The sequence below is a fragment of the Thermobia domestica genome, chromosome 13 (genome assembly GCF_964235325.1).
Source record: "Thermobia domestica chromosome 13, izTheDome1.hap1.1, whole genome shotgun sequence".
Taxonomy (NCBI): Eukaryota; Metazoa; Arthropoda; class Insecta; order Zygentoma; family Lepismatidae; genus Thermobia; species Thermobia domestica.
The window spans coordinates 146,720,987-146,740,197 of NC_137466.1; the positions used below are offsets into that span (position 1 = coordinate 146,720,987).

Sequence of the window (19,211 nt, forward strand, 5' to 3'; positions counted from 1 at the left end):
ACAGTTTGTATGAATATACGTTAAAAGAGAATCAACGAATAAATTATTTACTACTCATCATCGACTTGTAATTTCAGTATAAAAGGTGAGAATACTAGTGGATATAATTATGGAAGATATTTTAAGGTGTGAACAATTACGGCCACTAAAGATTTACTTATGTTATTAGCCGAACCAGGGTTGGCGACCACCTTTGGTGAGTCGTTGTAGTAGGTGGTCTAAGAGGTTTCTTATATATCATTTATTTATTCATCATATTAATATAATCATAGACATGCATACATATAAAAGGAAACACATACATGAATGATAATATTTTAGGTGCTATAAGTGAATATGTTAAAATTGCCAGATATTACATGAACACAAAGCATGGAGGTTTGTGAGGACTCAAAAATAAAGGTGCAAATGTAATTAATGGAATGGATGAAATGAAGTGCTATGGACGTCACATCACTGGGTTATGTTAGTTCAGATGAATGAAGTTATCTTCTGCTCCTGGGGCGATTCAGAACTGATGAGGACGAAGGAGGCCCTTGTTAATAGGTACTTACTGTGCGTATGATGGATAGATATGAGATGAAAGTTCATGCGGGCGATAAACTGCAAAGATTTCGGGGTCCAGCATATCGTTATCTAATTGTAAATGATAGAGTGTCATGAAGTGCTGAAGGGGAGTGTCAACGTAATGAGGCGGTGCATCATTATCACGGTCGTAGCGGAGAATTTCAAGCATCAGGGGATGGTGCTGAGAAATTCGTTTGCAGAGATAACGTATACGAAGTTGTTCAAGATGATTTAGTAATGGCGGAAAGTCGATCATCTCATAAAGTAATCTCGTTGGATGCGGCAGACTTATACGATATTCTAAGCGTAGAGCATGGCGCTCGATAATAGCAAGTTTTTGGTAGAATTTTAACGGTGCAGATATCCAAGCTGTATGTCCGTACGTTAACGTACTTCGCATGAATGTTTTATATGTATTGATTACGGCACGTGCTCGTAGTCCCCAAGTTGTGCCAACTAGCCGTTTCAGAAGATTAAGTCGGTTTTTGTGCTTGGCTTATGAGTTTGGTAAGATGTGGAGTCCAGGTAAGATGAGTATCAAAAATGACACCGAGATACATAATAGTAGTTGACACGGGAACAGGCGTAAGATCAACCTGAAGGCGAAGTAGATTCGGATTTCGATGGACTCGAGAGCGGCGTCTACGTGGCAAGAAAACTATGGCTTGTGTTTTGGAAGAGTTAATGTTCAAATTCCATATATGACACCAACGCACGAATGCATCAATAGCTGTTTGCGTGGTTTTATTAAGAGATCGTACTGTGCGGGCAGTTGTGAGCAGTGTTGCCAGACACGGCAAGCAAAATTACACACACCTTCCGTCCAAATTGCACAATTTTACATACAAGCTGGAAGACAGTGCACACAACATTACACAATACATAACTATCTAACTATATGTATATTATGTCTAATGACGTACATACCTATACGTACACTCATGTCCAAAATGATTGTCGCATATTTATAACAGGCTTGTTGCGCGAATATATTTGGATAATGATATCGCAGGGTACATTTAACACTCTTACTATGTGTATAATCGGCAGAGACATGTATGTGGTAAATTTCATGTCAAAAGATCTTTAGCTTGAACCCACAAGATTTTTAGCTTGAACCCGGGTTTGAACCAGTTTCTCTTGCGTTTAAATCAGTCGTGTTACCAACTGAGCTAGGGCATCCCCAACTTATCCTTATAGTACAGGAATATTTTACTCTCTCACAGCAAAGGCCTTTATGACAATGTTCATAAAATATTTTAACTAAAAGTAAATCAATCAAACATCGAGACTTCCCTGAAAACATATAGGCTAATATGACCCGCCATTGATATGCACCCACATAAATCTTGGAAAGTCTGTGCCATTGCTTTCGACATACTTAATGTTTTCAATTGAACATCGGCCACTCTGTCGTTCATCTGTTTGCAAAATGGCATTTTCCATGAGCGTCTCTGGCGGGGGGACGAGGGAGACGCGTCCCCCAATATTTTGGAGTACAAAATATTCAATATTTTATTCTAATTTAATGTATTTACTAACGACAGAACTACATATAAGTAATAATTATTTTATTTATTTGCAATATAATAGATAACAGAGTTCCTGATACACCTCAGGGGGTCGGTGAAGGTAAGCAGAAAGGTAACACATGGAATCAATGATAAATAAACAGGTTGGGCTAGGTAGTACCATTTAAATAAGTTTCTTTGATGCCCCCCCCCCCTAAATTTTACATGCCAGAGACGCCAGTGGCATTTTCTTCACAAGTGGTGAGAAGATAAGACTTCTTACCCCCTCCGCCTCATGTTTTGGCCAACATCAAGGGTCAACATTCATTCACATTGCTTGCTTGCTTGGGGATGTCATGACACCCGCCTCTGAAAAACAAGAATTGAGGTACCAAGGAAGCAAGATAGGTTTTATCATACTGTAGAGAAAATAACAAGAGATTAACTATAATAACAAATACCTTGTTATTTTATCTGTGGTTTTATTGCACTACCTGGAGTCAGGCGTTGGAGCTCGTAGTTTTTAGAAGGTAATTTTCAGGGGAAAAAATTGTGGAAATAATTAATATTTGAATGAAAGGAACTTCGTAAAAATCATCAATGTTCAAAATTTTTAATTGTGCCAAATTACACACAAAATGCACAAACAGGCCAAAATTGCACACATTTTGTGCAATTACACACACATAGGCAACGCTGGTTGTGAGAAATGCAGTGTCGTCCGCAGCTGGAATATTGTTTCATTCCCATCTTCGATGTCTATTGATAAGTTACTTCTGTTCATTGAAAGCTAGCAAAGGTTAACGAAATATATGCTGATTTAAAATAGTTGTTCCTAAAGAATTAATGAAACCAGAACCATTCTAGTTTACTCTCTCTAAATAACCATTGAAATTTGTCCTTGTTCTCATTCAAACATATGTTAAAAGGACGAAGATAAATATTCACGAAACGAATAACTGGTGACATCTACTTAACAAATTACTATTGAAACAAGACGTAGCCAGTTCCCTTTAAAGTTTACTTGTTAATGTGTTTACATATAGAAAGAATTAAATTCATCATAATTATTTCTTGTTGTGTCTCAGTATTTTGTATTGAAGGCAGATTCTAGTGCTGGAATTTGTAGACCACAGATGAAATGGCTGTTTTGCTTTCCTTGTGGTTCAAAAGAATGTGGAAATCTAAATTAGCAAATGAACAATTAGTGCTCAACTTTTAAGTTTAAAAACCACGCATTTCTTTATTAAACTTCTTCGATCTTATAAAACTCTAGTCAGATATACACATGGGCGCCCGAAGGGGAGAGCCCGCCCCCCTTGACTCACGAAAACAACTTAAATTTCTTAAGATTTTCCTAATACAAATAAAAAAGTACCAAACGTAATATAACAACCAGAGAGATGGGCCCCCTCTAGAAAATTTTCTTTGGCGCCCATGGATATACTGAAATGCATAAAGTATATTTTAATAATTACGTTTCATTTCATTTCATTTAATTTACGAGCACTATCATATTCTCCTCATATGTTTCTAATACAGTAAGATAACAATTCACGGGATCTAACACTGACGTCGCTTATGCAGTTCATAACAGACTTACGTCTCATATAGGTTACTCTGTACGTACAGTAGGGAAGCAGAGGCAGCAGAACTAAGGAACTGCAGTCTCCCGACGTTCAAAAGAAGATTTGAACGTGCAGTGTTGGCAGCTGTTGTTCAGTAATTTCAGTAATGTGACGTTTTAAACAAATCAACGAATAAAATTTTTCAATTGAAAAAAAAAACAGAATAGTATAGGTTCTTTTATCTCAAGTACTCAATCAGCAGGCCCGTATCCACAGGGGGGCAAGGGGGCCGCCCCCCTAAACTTTGGCTGGCCTCCATAAAATTTCACGGTAGGCTTGCAAATGAACTATAATATGGTGATGAAGTATAATATGGTTGGGTCGGGCCCCCCATAAATTTTTGGGCTGGCTACGGGCCTGTCAATCAGTTACCTGCATTTTCATTTTTTAGTTTCTTATAACAAAAAGAAACAAATGTAACAAACAAACTTACGTTTTTCCGAGGTCGTACCGAGAGTAATGAGAGGCTTAGAACTCTTATCCAGGGATTCTTAAGTTAATGCAGAATAAAATTGCATTTCAATTTATTTTCAAGTTTATATATGCATAATTTCCGATTTTTCTTCCGAGTAAGGTTTCCCTGCCTAAATAAACTGAATATTTGTAAGAAAAGCGAATAACTTATCAAAATATTCTGTACTTTGTAACATTGTTACAATGGTAAAAATCTTACCTTCTGTATTGTGAGAACCTGAAGGAAACATTGGAACTGATTTTCCTTTTTCAACATTCTTCTTTAACACATACGAAATAGAAAGGGATGAGAATTGTTATTTGCAATAACGTAGGCCTACATTGAGCTATAACTTCCGAGAAAACCGCGGGATTTTTTTGGGGGGGGGGGGCTTAACTTACTTCAGTTTGAAAATTTTACTTGATGCGCTGGAACATGATTATCTCAATGCATTTCAAAGTGCCAAAAGTGAAAACGTGTTGTGTGATGGTATACTGGTTGGTTTATAAATGTGTCTACTAGTATTTATTATTTCTTTTCCAAAGGTTGCAGTTATGTTTTGCAAGAACTTTTTGGTAAGTGTATGCTCGACCGTTTTCAAAAATATAGCTTATACTCACTCTTATACCTCAATTACATCACTGAATTAATGTAAGTATATTCTGAACTATAAAAATACTAGGTGGGTATATGCCATATACCCTCCATTACATCCTTATCTAGGGGTGTAGCCACGTGGGGCCATCAGGGCCAGGGCCCCCAAATGACCAGCCTTTAAAGTTTACATATAATTAATAATTTACGGTAAAATAGTATGGAAAAATACTATTTTACCATACCGATCGAAAAGTAGTATCTCTTCCTTGTACCAATCGGAAAATAATATGGTATACTTTTTTGTGAGGTACTAAACTAATTAGTAAGTACATTATATTTTTATATGCTGTACCTAGTGTTTTTTTTTTAATTTCTTTATCAGATAGAAAATTTGGTGAAAAATAACGTTTTTATTTGGATTTCATTCGCTCTTTTTAATGCTACTTGTTGTAAAATAGGAAGTGAGATATAGCTCTTAATAAAATAATTATGTTTTTAGTCACAATAATAAATACTAGCAAACCCGCACGTCCTGCTCAAGCGCAGGACATCATTGTCTGAATGATTGAATATGATACAAAATTAAAAATATTTATGGCTAGCAAAGTAGTTTTAATAATATTTTTAGTTAATAATATTTTTAATTAAGAATTTCTCGATAAATTACTCGAATTTAAGACGTCCTCGAATCGAAGATTCACCCCAATTTCGCTAGGTTAAATTAAGGAAAAATAGTAATGTTCCGTTTTTACTATTACTAAAGCTCTCTTTGATATTGGTCATTTTAGGGGATTTATATATATATATATATATATATATATATATATATATATATATATATATATATATATATATATATATATATATATATATATATATATATATCCTCCCCATGTTGCAGGGCACGCCACAACAAAAGTTATCCCAGGCCCGAATGTCATGTATGTTAAAAATTTGATCGAGATCGGTTGTGTGGTTCAAGAGTTAAGTTCTATTTATTTTTATACATTATTCTCCCCTCTAGGGATGTGCACGAGTCGAGTCGAGATTTAAGCCTGTCTCGACTCGAAAATATGTTTCTGTCTCGACTCGAAAATATGTTTCTGTCTCGACTCGTGTCTCGACACGACAGTTTCTGACTCGACACGAATTCGAGTCGAGACAAAATATACGCACACATCAGCCAGAACATTATGACTATCTACCTAATTGTCAGTATGTCCACCTTTGGCACGGATAACAACGGCGAATGTTCTTGGCATGGACGTAATGATCCTTTGTAGTTCGCTGCAGAGAGTTGGCACCACATGTGCAAACACAGGTCATCTAATTCCCGTAAATTCCAGGGAGGGGGGCGATGCGCTCTGACGTCACATTCAATCACATCCCAGATGTGTTCGATTGGGTTCAGATCCAGCGAGTTTGGTGGGGGGGAACACATCACTTGGAACTCGTCCCCTGTGTTCCTAGAACCACTCTATCACACTCCTGGCCTTGTGACATGGTGCATTATCTTGTCGAAAAATGCCACTAAAATTGGGAAACACGGTCGTCATGAAGGGGTGTACGTAGTCTGCAAGCAGTGTGCGATACGCCTTGGCCGTCATGGTGCTTTACTCGAGCTCCACTAGACACATGGATGCATAAGCGTAACCTTGCCCATATGGTTGGGGTGGGGCAAAACATTCGTGCACAAACACACACACACACACTTAATATTTCACTTACCGCTAAATGTAATGATACGGAAACTGAACTTAACTGTTAATGGAGCTGCAGCTGCTTTCCTCGAAGTGTTGCTTCTGAATCAAATTTGTCGCTAATCTGGAAAACGTTAATGTCGTAAGACCTTTCTATACACAACACAGCTAAACTACGAAATTTTTCTTAACCCATAGTGCTACGAACGTATGTTTTTAGCCGTCTCAGGCACGAAAAGGAACGTTCACTGGTTGCGGAACTGATAGGCGGTTAGAAAAGTCTTATAAACTTGGTTCAAGTTTGGGACGCATTCGTAAAGATTCAATTTTTAAAACAAATTTAGAAGCGATGAAAAATCATTTTCAGTCTATCTCTCTGTACACAAATTGGAGAAAACTGTTAATTTTGACGTTAGCTCAACTTTGGGGATTTTGTAGGTGTTGCTGACAATTGTGATACTTTCTGCTGATGGCTTGTGTTGATTCAACACGTCGTGGAGGGAATGAAGAACCTGCATATCATTTTCTTTGAACTTTTATTGCTAATATCTGCCACAAGGTTGTCAATAACGGAATAATGCACTTCGTGTCTGTAATATTCAGCTGCTGTCTCACACTCGAAGAAGTATCACCACCATTCAATGCTCGTGGGATTCGTCTTCGTGGAACGTTCGATGCACTGCATCCCATGGTTGCTGCAATTTCTTCTGTTTCTGTCCACAGCGTTTCGAAACTTTTCTCACTCAGTAAGGATTGAAGGCTGCAGATATTGGTTTGCGACAAATTTTTCAGAGTAGAAAAATTGGCATGTGTATTCTGTAAGTCATGGACAGTTGATTCGTGTATTCAAGAACACGTCTCATCAGTTTAAAACGAAACAAAAATAAAAAGTCATGAACATTTCTTAACAGGGAATGCGTATCTGGGCCGTAAATTTGATAGTGATCTGCTATTTCTTCTAAAGTTTCAACTACAGATCCAAAATGTTCTAAAACTTCACAAATAGCTTCCAATTTACAGTTCCATGTAGTGTCGCTAAAAGATTTTAATATTACCAAATGCTTTAAGTTTTCTCCTTGACTTTGAATATTTTCAAAAATAGCATGCTTTTTTGACGACTCTTCTATGAAGGAATGCAAACTACTCAGAACAACAAACATGTTTTGGAATTGCAGACACTTCTCTGCACACATCAACAATGCATAAGTTCAAAATGTGAGCGTAACAATGAATATAAATGGCTAAATCGTTCACGTCCCTGGTCCTCTTTGCAACGCCAGAGTACTGACCACGCATAGCGGCTACACCATTGTAACATTGTCCTCGGGTGTTATCTACGCTCAGACCCGGTGATATTAACACATTTGTTAACAGTTTGGACAAACTTTCGCCGTGTTCTTTTCTGTTGTAAAACCCGCAAGTGCTAGTGTGAAAACAGTGCCATAAGATGAAATCTCAAAAGATAAGAATTCAAATGCCGGTACTACTGTGGAAACAGTGTCACAAGATGAAGTTTCAGAAGATCATGATCCAGTCAAGACAAAGCGCAATTGAAAACATACCCCAATAAAAATGACCGCCTGTTCCGATCTGAGTGGTATTTAGTTGGTTACAATATAGCATTTCTCGAGATAGTGATTTTTGCTTTTATTGTTGCGCATTCTCCGAAAATATTCCGAAATCTGAAGACACATTTACTAAAGAGGGTATTTGTAACTGGAAAAAGGTCGTAGATAAATTCGGTACTCATGAGGCAAGTAACGCTCATAAGACTTGTATTTCTAAGGCTGCGGAATTCCGAAACGCACTATTGCACGGGTCAGTTGCGCGTAAATTAGATTTGCAGACGAACCAAATAGTTAACGGCAATAGAATATATTTAGAAACACTTCTAGATAGTATTTTGTATTGTGCTCGCTAAGTGATAATAACGAAAGTGAAAATAAAGGTAATTTACTAGAACTCTTATCGCTAAGATCCAAAGACAATGACATGATTTTTCGGTATTTTATTAAGAAAGAGAAAACATTTAGATATATTAGTCCCAAATATCAAATCTATTTCTAGATTTAATATGTGAGTATGTGCTGGGAAAAATAATTGATCGTATGAAGACTGCAGGTATATATAATGTCATCATGGATGAACAATTGATACTTGTTTATGTCGCTTCAAATCTTGAGTTTCGGCTTCTTACTAAAATATTCCAACAAAGTTTTCTATTTTTTATTTATTTATCTATTTATTTATGTATTTAGCACTGCATATTAGTCACAACAACTTCCTCTGAAACTTGAGAAATTTCAAGTACCACAGGTAAAATATAAAAAATGAAACCACTATACACCGATACACGTGAAAGCTATATATATATACACAGAAAAAAAAAACTTCAAACGAACTGCTCACTGCCAAGGCACCGATTTCTCTGTAACTTTGTGCATTCTCAAACATTGTGCATTAATTTTTAATTAAAATTTTGGTTCCGTCAATGAAACGACGAAATCATTATCAAACCAGATCAGGAACATGGATAAGCTATTATTTACTTTCATTGTTGACTGTGTTCTCGCAAATCACTGTGGATAAGCTTTCTGGCGAGGTGGCTATTCACTGAAGCCACTTTAAGACCTGGGCAGTGTGTATGCCTAACAAGCAGTATTTTAAAGGTGGAGCTGGCCACGATCTCTGTTCCGACCGGCCATCCTGATTGAGTGACTGAGGTTTAACCTGGTACCTTTTGTCAAGCCAGGGTCGCTGTCTTTTCACTTCCTTGCCCGTCCTTTCTCTTGGCCTCGTTAGTCACCTAAAGCTCTTAATACTGTGATACAAAAACATAAAATGAAGCAAAATGGTGTTGTATACGCTTCAACTCAGTTCATAGATAACACTGGATGACTATCCTAATAAACCTCAGAAATGTGAAGGGGCAGTTGCCCCCCATGCCCCCCTAAATTACGTCTATGCATGGATGCTCACTTGAATTAGTTTCAAGGCTATTTCTGAGTAAATACTTTCTTCTAAATAATATTAAAAATTATAAAAAAGATTTTCGAGACATTCTAGTCGAGTCAAGATTTTTACGAGCAGTATCGACTCGACTCGAATTTTACAAAGTGTGTCTCGATTGATGCGCATCCTTACTCCCCTCTCCCTCCCCTAGGTTCTACCGTCAAAGTGAAAATATTTATTTAAAAAAATCCAGGCTCGAACGTCATCTTTGTTGGAAATTTGATCGAGATCGGTCAGGTGGTTCAAGAGTTATGGTTTTATTTTTGTGTATATATATATATCTCCCCTCCCCTCCTCCTTCCATAATTTCTAATGTCAAAGGGATATGTTAAAAAAAAACACTCCAGGTCCGAACCTCATCTACGTTGATAATTTGATTAAGATCGGTTCGGTGATTTAAGCGTGATGAAGTCACAAAGACAGTCACTTTTTTTTTGTACATATATATATGTCCCTCTTCCCCTCTCCTACATTGTGCCGTCAAAGTAAAATGATGAAAACATCCCAGGTCCGAACCTTATCTATGTTGAAAATTTGATCGAGATCGGTCGGGGGGTTCAAGAGTTATTAAGTTTTATTCATTTTCATACATTTACCCTTCTCCCCAATCCTCCCCTAATCTCTACCATCAAAATGAAATAATTCCCAGGTTCGAACTTGCTCTATGTTGAAAATTTGATTGAGATCGATCGGGTGGCTCAAGAATTATTAACTCACGAACATGGTCACTTATATATATATATATATATATATATATATATATATATATATATATATATATATATATATATATATATATATATATATATATATATATAGATAGATAGATAGATAGATAGATAGATAGATAGATAGATAGATAGATTTTTTTTATATCTCTCCCTCCTCCCCATCCCCTACGTTGTTCCGTTAAAGTGAAATGGTAAAATCCATCCCAGGTACGAACGTCATCTATGTTGAAAATTTGATCGAAATTGGTCGTTTGGTTCAAGAGTTATTAAGTTTTATTTTTTTTTATAATCCCCCCTCTAAGTTCTGCAGTCAAAGTGAATAGCTAAAAACACTCCCAGGCCAAAACTGCATCTACGTCAAAAATTTAATCGAGATCGATCGGGTGGCTTCAAGAGATTAAGAGTCACAAACATAGTCATTTTGAATTTGGATCTGAAGTTTTTTTGTTCAAATCCCTAGAATCCTTCCTCTCCAAATCCGTAGAAAGACATTTTGATTTATGAATCTTCCAACATACAACAAAACACTTGAAAAACATAGTAAATATTCCGATGTCCACTTCAAAAACTGAAAGTTGCTTTACGATATATAATAAAATACAAAATCATTTATGGTAAAGCTAAACTTCCAAAGAGTTATTGACAAGTTAGCTGCCTAAAAGAGCAGTAGAATTGATTTCATATAAAAACGAAGTGGAGCATTTGTAGTGAATGGGTATTCTTTATTATATATGTAAATAGCCTATGTCATTTTCCTTATTTAGAATACTGAAAGTACTAACCAATCATAGAAATATTTTCTAACGGCTGTGAACTACCGAAAAAATTCGCCATGTGATGCCACTGATACTGAGGGTTTTGCTTTTTTTTCAATTTACTGAAAAAACTCTTGTAGTCGTGAGAAAAATCTAGAATTCAATTGTATGCACCACTACCATGCTCGTATTAATTTCTTTTCTCTATAAGACTTCGTTTTGTCAAACATTAATTCTTCTTTATTCGTACTTCTCAATCACTCGTCCACAAGAAAAAAATAAAAATTGAGCCAAGCGCTAAACAGCGCTTCTAAGTGCAGAAATCGTGTCAATTATGGGAATAGACTTCTTGTATTTGTCAAGTAATTTCTTGTATTTGTCAAAAATATTAGAAGAGCGAAGCAGGCATAAATGCTTTCTTCCATGTTAAGGAATAGGAGGTCCCTGCCATATACTCAATATTACTGGATAAGGTTGCAGCGCTCATGCAACCAGAAACGTAAACTCCTCTTTTTCTTTCAGTTTTTTTTTTTTTTTTTTTTTTTTTAATTTTACATGAAGTTTTGAGAGATGCATCAATATTGTCTTACACTGAAAAGGAAAGTTTTATTTTTACTGAAATATTTTAAAGATATTTTATTTTTAAGTTTGAAAAATAGGCGGTTACACAACCATGAAACTTATTACAGCAGTCACGCCTGATACCGTGTGCCCAAGAACTGAGTTAATACGGCTTCGTTAATGTAATGTTCACTTGCAGACGTTAATTACACTCTACCCATTGTAATTAAACATTACAGTCAAAAATAACAGACAAGCATTTAACAATGCCGCTCTGATAATACATTCAGTCAAGTGTTCAGGAAAAAGTAGGTGATCAACCTGATTGCCTGTGCATGCTACTCTAAGGACATCCTTTTATGTTTGTCCTACCGTCATCTGAGGTCAACTCTCACGAACCAAGTGTACTTGCGCATTTGTACGAAGCAATATCACTTTGGCGGTTCCCATCACAAAGCGAGTTGGTGGTTACCTTTGAAAAGGAACATATTCTATGTAGCTACTTGAGGAATAAGGTACTCTGATTTTTTATATTGTCAAGGAAAAAATGAAATGAAATCTTTGAGTTTTACGTCCCACGCTTATGCCGGTTAGGCTAAAGGAGACGGTGATGATGAGAGATGAGTGAAATGGTGGAATGAAGAAAGTGGGAGGAAACGGGAGAACCCCGAGAAAACCCACGAGCACGGTGTTTGTCCACCACAAAGTTCACTTGGCGGGGGCTGGGATCGAACCCGGGACCCCAAGCACCAGAGGTGAACGCTCTACCACTGAGCCACCGCGCCCCCCTAATATATTGTCAAGGAGTTGGATGTTGAGGTAGGTTAGAAATAAGTAAGAGCGTAATCACTATAGAATCATATGCCATCAGCCGCTGGTGACCTAGACTGCATAGTTATGCAACTGCCTATTAAAAAAAACTCAAAGAATGTTTGTAGTAGTGATAAGTATAATTTTGGCTTTCCACTTAAGACAATATTAATGCATCTCTCAAAAATCTGAAAGAAAATGCGGGGTTTACGTTTGTGGTTGTATGAGCCATGCAACTACATCCAGTAACATAGATCATATGACAGGGAACTCCTATGCAAAAGCAATTTTATAAAACTTGCACCGCTCCTATCTGCTCATATTGTCGACAACTAGTTAACAGTGAATTGATAATCACCAGCTGTCTATTTCCATAATAGTTACCAATTGATACACTGAGCAACGCTTGACTCAATTTCTATATCTCCTGTGGGCAACTAACGGAAGAGTGGAAATCAATGATAATGAAAGCTTGACAAAACGAAATCGCACAGAGAAAGGAAACAAATACGAGCCTGGTGGTATTACATACAACTGAATGTTTTGTTTTTTTTCGAGTGCAGAGAGAGAGTAATTCTGTAAAATGCTCTGAGTATGGTTTTAAGCCTATAAAACGCTACATATTGTATATTGTAGTCTTATTTTATTGCAAGTGTTTCTGCATAATGTATAAGTGATTTCGTTTATAATTTACTAAATGAAATGCAAGATACGTAATTAATAAAATACATTTTATGCCATATAGTATTCATTTAACCAAGGTTGAATAACATCGAAGTTGAAGTTTTGTACGGAAATAACGTTTAACCTTACGTTGAGCATAAATTGATTATTATGCTACAAAGTGAATACTAACTGAATATTATAGTAAAAACAGTGAATGAAAACTTAAGTCAATAAATGAAAACTTAAGTCAATAGAGAAGAACGTAATCTTTTCTCCCTATCTTTCTACATATTGATGTAGCAATTGGGAGAAGGGAGCGCACATCTCTTTATTAGTACAATCACAGCTTTTACAGGCCACTAATCGCTACTGGTATATTCTTTCAATATTTCTTTTATGTACATTTTTAGGAAAGAAAACGTTTACGCTGACAACTCTGTTGCTTTAAATTAAAATAGGTAATATCAGATGGCATTGTTTTCCTGTTCATGAATATAGAAAAATGTTCATCAAGTAAGAACCGACTTTAAGTTCCCGTTCAGTTTTCTTCTGCAACAAAGTTCACAATACTTTCATTGTTAGCGTTTAAAGTGTCAAAATTAAATAACTAAATAAAAATTTTAAAAAACTTAGACATTACACATACATGCCAGTTGTGGAAGTTACGCTAATATTGGAAAAAGGGTGCCAATATGTTATACAAGACAGATCCCAACTTGGTTCATTATTTTAAAATGTAGATGTTTACTTTGATATGTATTATTAAGTATATATTATATACTTAGTAGTACATAAAATAACTCTTCAATGTTTGCAATTTTTTCTTTTGAAGGTAAGAAGTATGACAAAAGTGGAAATATGACAAATTGGTGGTCAGAAGAGATGACGACACGCTTTCGCGAAAAGGCTGCTTGTTTCGTGGAGCAATACTCAAAATTTCCATTAGAAATGGTTGGTAAAAATGTAAGTATGTTCTCTATCAGTACGATTGTCACAATAGGTTTAAAGTTCTATATATATGTATGTATGTATTCGGTACCGTATACTGTATTAATATAAAAAAAAATACAAAAAAGAAAGAAAAAAACTGGTTCATAGAGGGAAAATAATGTTCATATTTACATAAACCATAATACAGTGAAACAATCAAATTTGTGTTCAACTGGATCTATACTAAAACCAGGGGAATCATTTGGAGAAGACAGGGAGAAATTGTTCCTCTCCCTGCGTTTCAGAACCACGTGCATTTAAATAATTTGTATACAAATATACTAAAGAAAATGCGAAAATCTTATGTCGGTGGACAATCTTTCCCCCTCTCCGACGTCAAAATCTGAAATGACTTTACTGATTACAACTGGAATAATTTTTACAGGTCCATAACATTATAGGTTCTGTATTTTTATCTGCATTTGATTTGTCTGCCAGTACTCCGGTACACTGATGCGTGTGTAGAAAACAATGAAGAGGTATGCAGCGGTAGTCGGACAAAGTGGCGGATTCAGGACATGATCAAGGGAGGGGTTAAACCATAGTTTGTCGCTTATCCAGTGTAAAGCAGAATGGAAGCCCATTTTATCCAGTGTAAACCTAAGCGTCAAGGGGGAACTATAGCCCCTATAGCGCCCCGTGGAATCCGCACCTGGTCAGACAGTAAACTGCGCAGTGCACGATAACGAGACCCGTAGCTAGGGGGGGTTTCGGAGAGATTCAGCCTCTTCCTGACACCACCTTCAGCCTCTCCTGAAACCTTCAGCTGTTTCTATACTGGAGAGGTTTGTAATACCTTCGTTTCCCGTCCTAAACGAATAGAAAAAGCGTGAGAAAGGGGGCAACACCTTAGATAGACAATGTAGATAGAGACCGACTGATTCCCAAGATAAGTAGTCAGAATCTACCAACAGTTTCCTCAGACAATGAATGAGCGGGTAGAGGTCAGGGTACCTTCTTGTACTTAGGAGAAGAAACTGTCTCAAAAGGGAGACTAACCATAAGGTGGTCAACGGCATGGAGATGTGGAAAGAAAATGAGAATACTACTACATTATATTTCCCCAGGAGGAACGAAGGAAAATAAACGTAATGATGGTTCTTCCTTAGGTAAAATGTTCCGGAGATAAAAATAGTTCCTGTTTCGGACCTCCGGGTGTAGAGTACTGGAGGAAAAATCATCACTGGAGAAAATGAAATTAACTTTTATTTTAGCATATGAACCTGGAACGTACGACGTTTACGACGTGCAGGTAAACCTGAAAATATAAAAGTGCAAATGCACTGTAGACTGCAGTACATGCAAATGGACTGTAAACTTTTCGTCTTAACGTAAGAACCACTGCACTAAACTTTATTTGTGAAATATAAGCTAAATTACAATAGGCGTTTTCGAAAAACTGCATTGAAGAAAACATCTGCAAGAGCGAACTACTTCTTGTGGACTTTTTTTTTCATAAAAAATTATTCGTGCCATATTGTAGGGTTGTAAGAGGAATATTTATTTCTAAAATATGAACAAAATTTTCTGAGTTGTTTTCGAGAAGATTGTTCAGGAAGAGCATACTTCAAGAGTTAACTACCCCTTCTGAATTCTTCCCAGGTGAAACACTTGTATTAAGATAAACAAAAAGTAAAGAGTTGTTAATGAAAGATAAACAAAATCGTTTGGGCCGTTTTTGAGAAAGTCGCTGTTTATTTTCGCCCTTCACTTCAGTAAACTACCTTACTTATGGAGAGTAGAAAGAAAAGAAAAATCAAAATATTCTTCTGGAGAATCGTATAAAAATCTTAAGTTTAAAATTTTGACTCAATACGTTGGATGGTATGGCCTCTAGTTGAGTGTACATCAGGACGGACATACATCGAAAAATCATATTTTCTGTGCATAGGGGCTATGAATTGTATAAATCCGTTGAAATTTCGAATCCAATTCTTTTCACGATCACCATACTTTCTTTTCTTCTATCCTCGAAAGTAAAAAATGAGAAAGAAACGACAGTTAATTGAACAAAAATTTAAAATCTTCGTAATTTTCTTTTCTATTTTTGTTTTCGACTAATGCAATCACATAACGTAATAATAACTATTTTTGAAACAAGAAACTTTCAGTTATCTGAAAAAAAATCGAATTTACAAAACCGTTTGTCGAAACGACATGAATCAAAAGTCAGTCAAAGAGAGTCACGTTAATCTGTAGTACAAAATATACCTCTGCAAGGTGTGAAAAACGAAAAAAGTTCATGTATAAAACAGGGAATTGTGAGTTTTTGGTACAACTAAATGATTACTGGAGGTGTAATGTATCAAATTATTAGAGTAATCATTAATTGGACGTAAATTCGTTTAAAGTGATGAAATATAATTTAATCTCTAGTCAGGATATTGGTTGAGGAGAAATATTATTTTAAGGAGCAATGAAGATTAAAAAAGAGAAGAAGGAATGGAAAACAGAACTACGGTTAATAGATGGTATTGAAATGGGTTGTTCTTATGTTAAGACGTAAAGTTTACTTAAGGACCGTAATGCAAGAAAGCCTCTTAGTTTGTGGCGCTTAATCTAAATGAATGTTAGGCAAAATACCTATTTCTTATTGATAGGAATATGATAAAAATGAACATTTTTTAAGTTTCCTTGGGGAGTATTTGCATTAATTTCAACAAAATTTATTTTGCATATTTCACTCTATATTTCCTATATTACAATGCTAAAATGCTTAATACTGACTACTCGTTTTAACCTCTTCAAAATCAGTACTTTGTTGATTTAACTACATAGATATATTTTTTAGAGAAAAGTTTATCAGTCTCAAGAAATTTCAAAATTACAAAAAGCAACTTATGTCCAGGTCAGGGCCAAACTCTACCATCATAAACATGCTAACAATGTCACCGCGAGAAGTTTGAGCAAGTTGTTGTGAGTAACAAGAACAAACTAAAGACGAACAAAGTTGCTCGAAAAATGAAAATATACCAAGCACATTCTTTCCTGATTTAAATATGTCCCAATCACATTCCTGGTAATAGCATGTTTTCAAGTGTTGTTCAATAAATGTTATAATTTAATAACTTAATTGATAACTTGAAAGAAATATCTTGTTATTTGTAATCGCAATTAATAATTCCTTCCGACAGACTGCCAAAATGTATTAAATTAAAACTTTATTCCATAATTTGTATATTCCAGTTTCTTTCCTCAATTTTTCTTTCCTCAGACTGTTGCGTATAAAATATTGATTTTTTTACTATTATGGAGTGACAAGATGTAAAAAACTTACTTGTTAGAAGTACATGAAAATAATTTCATTCCTCTTTCTTTAAAACACGTTCTCTACAAACAACAACCAAGTGTCTCTGGATTATTTGAAAAGTATCCATAATTTAATTTCAGTTTTGGGATGTCATCGAATATTTATGATCATTATTTCGAGTTAGATTTTAGTACTTATTTTACTGCCTATTTCTTGAACTACAGATGCCTATTTGCTTGCCTACTTTCCATGTTTTTTAGTGCCCAAACATCCAATTTTTAGTGCTGATAAAATAATTGCAATGTTATTGACTTACAATGATCTTTATGCATTTCAACTACGCTTCCGTTGTCTCTGTTGATATTGAAAGGAACTACTCAAAATATAAGAATCGTGGTAATAGATAACGGACGTTCCCTCATTAAAAAAATAAAATAAAGTCTGTGTATGTATACTCTCATCTATTGCAACACCAAATAAGACACAAATATTTTTTTCTGGTTGTTTACCATTATTTATTGAAATTTTAATACCAATGTATTTTCCATCACACAAATTTTAAAATATTTAAATTTTCAAATAGACTCAAAATTATACATATATTCACAAAACAAAAACAAACTGCGTCTTTAAAATCTATTTATTTTCTTACAGCTTCTTTAATGTATCATCATAAAAGTATTACGTAATTTCTCAAAAATAGTATTAACTAGTTGATATTGTAGGCAATTTAGAACTCAAGAAACTAAAAATCTTTTATTTTTAATAAAATTGATTCAGATCTCAGTTTCTTATACTTATGTAATTTTTTTAAAGGAAATTTTATAGAAATTGGGAAAGATTAATAAAACAAACACATTTCTTAGGTAAATACTTTTAAGGTAATTTTTCACTGAAAGTTTTAAGTGTTATGAGACTTTTCTTCCTGCAAATTTAACAAGATCCGAGCTTCTTATTACATAATACAGTGGTGCCCACCCCCCTTATGTCCATGACGCACCCCCCCCCCCAATTGTCTACCCGTAGGTGTTCTTCCATGAAAAAATCTTCTTTTCGATTAATTTTTACACTCCCTCAAACATATTTATAGAGATTTTTAAACCCCCCCAATATTTCAATGACGCACTTTGCGTCATAGCCCCCCCCCCTTGTGGGCACCCCTGCATAATAACTACATATTATATATTATTTTTATATTCTTTCCAAACTTATAGAGATACTTGATTAGGTTCATGATGTGTGAACTTTCTAACAGTAAACAAATCCCTTTGTTGAGCTATTTTTAAAAGCTTTAAATTTCTTATTTTTTTTAAAGTTTCCATTGTCTTATCTTATTTCATTCTCTTACTGTTGTCCAAAATTATAATGCACTCATATATTTCATATTATCTTATATTTGTAGGTAGACGGTAATGAAACCCTTGGCGATAACATATGTGATAACGCTGGGTTGCGCCATAGTTGGCTGGCATATCAAAATTGGGCTAAAGACCATGGCGCTGAACCGGGTCTCCCAGGAGTAAACTATTCAGTGGAAAAGATATTCTTCATCACATACGGACAGGTACTCATAACTAAATATTTTGTTAATATTAACCCACAAATTTTGCGTTCATATTATAAAGTTATCTATTACACTATTAAATGCTTTGTTCAGAAATACAGAAAGAAAAAGAATTTGTTTCAGTCTAATATAGCGATTCTTAATCTACAAATCATGATGGAATATTTGGAGATTCTCAAAATTCTTGAAACAGACTGAGATTTTGAATAATCTTCTTTCAGGAAAAGGTAATTTAAAAGATGGATATTCTTAAATTTCGATTGCATTATTAAGTAGATATGTCACTTTTTATTATATAATTAGGTGAAATTAGTTTTCCTATTCATGAAGAAATAGTTCTTCATGATTTGTTTTAAGTACACTGCATTTACAACTTAACTAATCAACGCTATCATCATTTACATTCTTATGTCTC

At 35.2% G+C, this 19,211-nt stretch overlaps 1 protein-coding gene across 1 annotated transcript in view; it reads left to right on the top strand.

Moving 5' to 3' along the window:
- Positions 1-19,211, top strand: part of LOC145668623 (endothelin-converting enzyme 1-like) — a 438,357-nt gene that overhangs the window by 414,269 nt on the left and 4,877 nt on the right. Inside the window, exons 17-18 of the mRNA XM_081736665.1 lie at positions 13,825-13,955; positions 18,635-18,796. Coding sequence (XP_081592791.1) covers positions 13,825-13,955; positions 18,635-18,796 — 293 coding nt within the window. The remainder of the gene's footprint in view (positions 1-13,824; positions 13,956-18,634; positions 18,797-19,211) is intronic.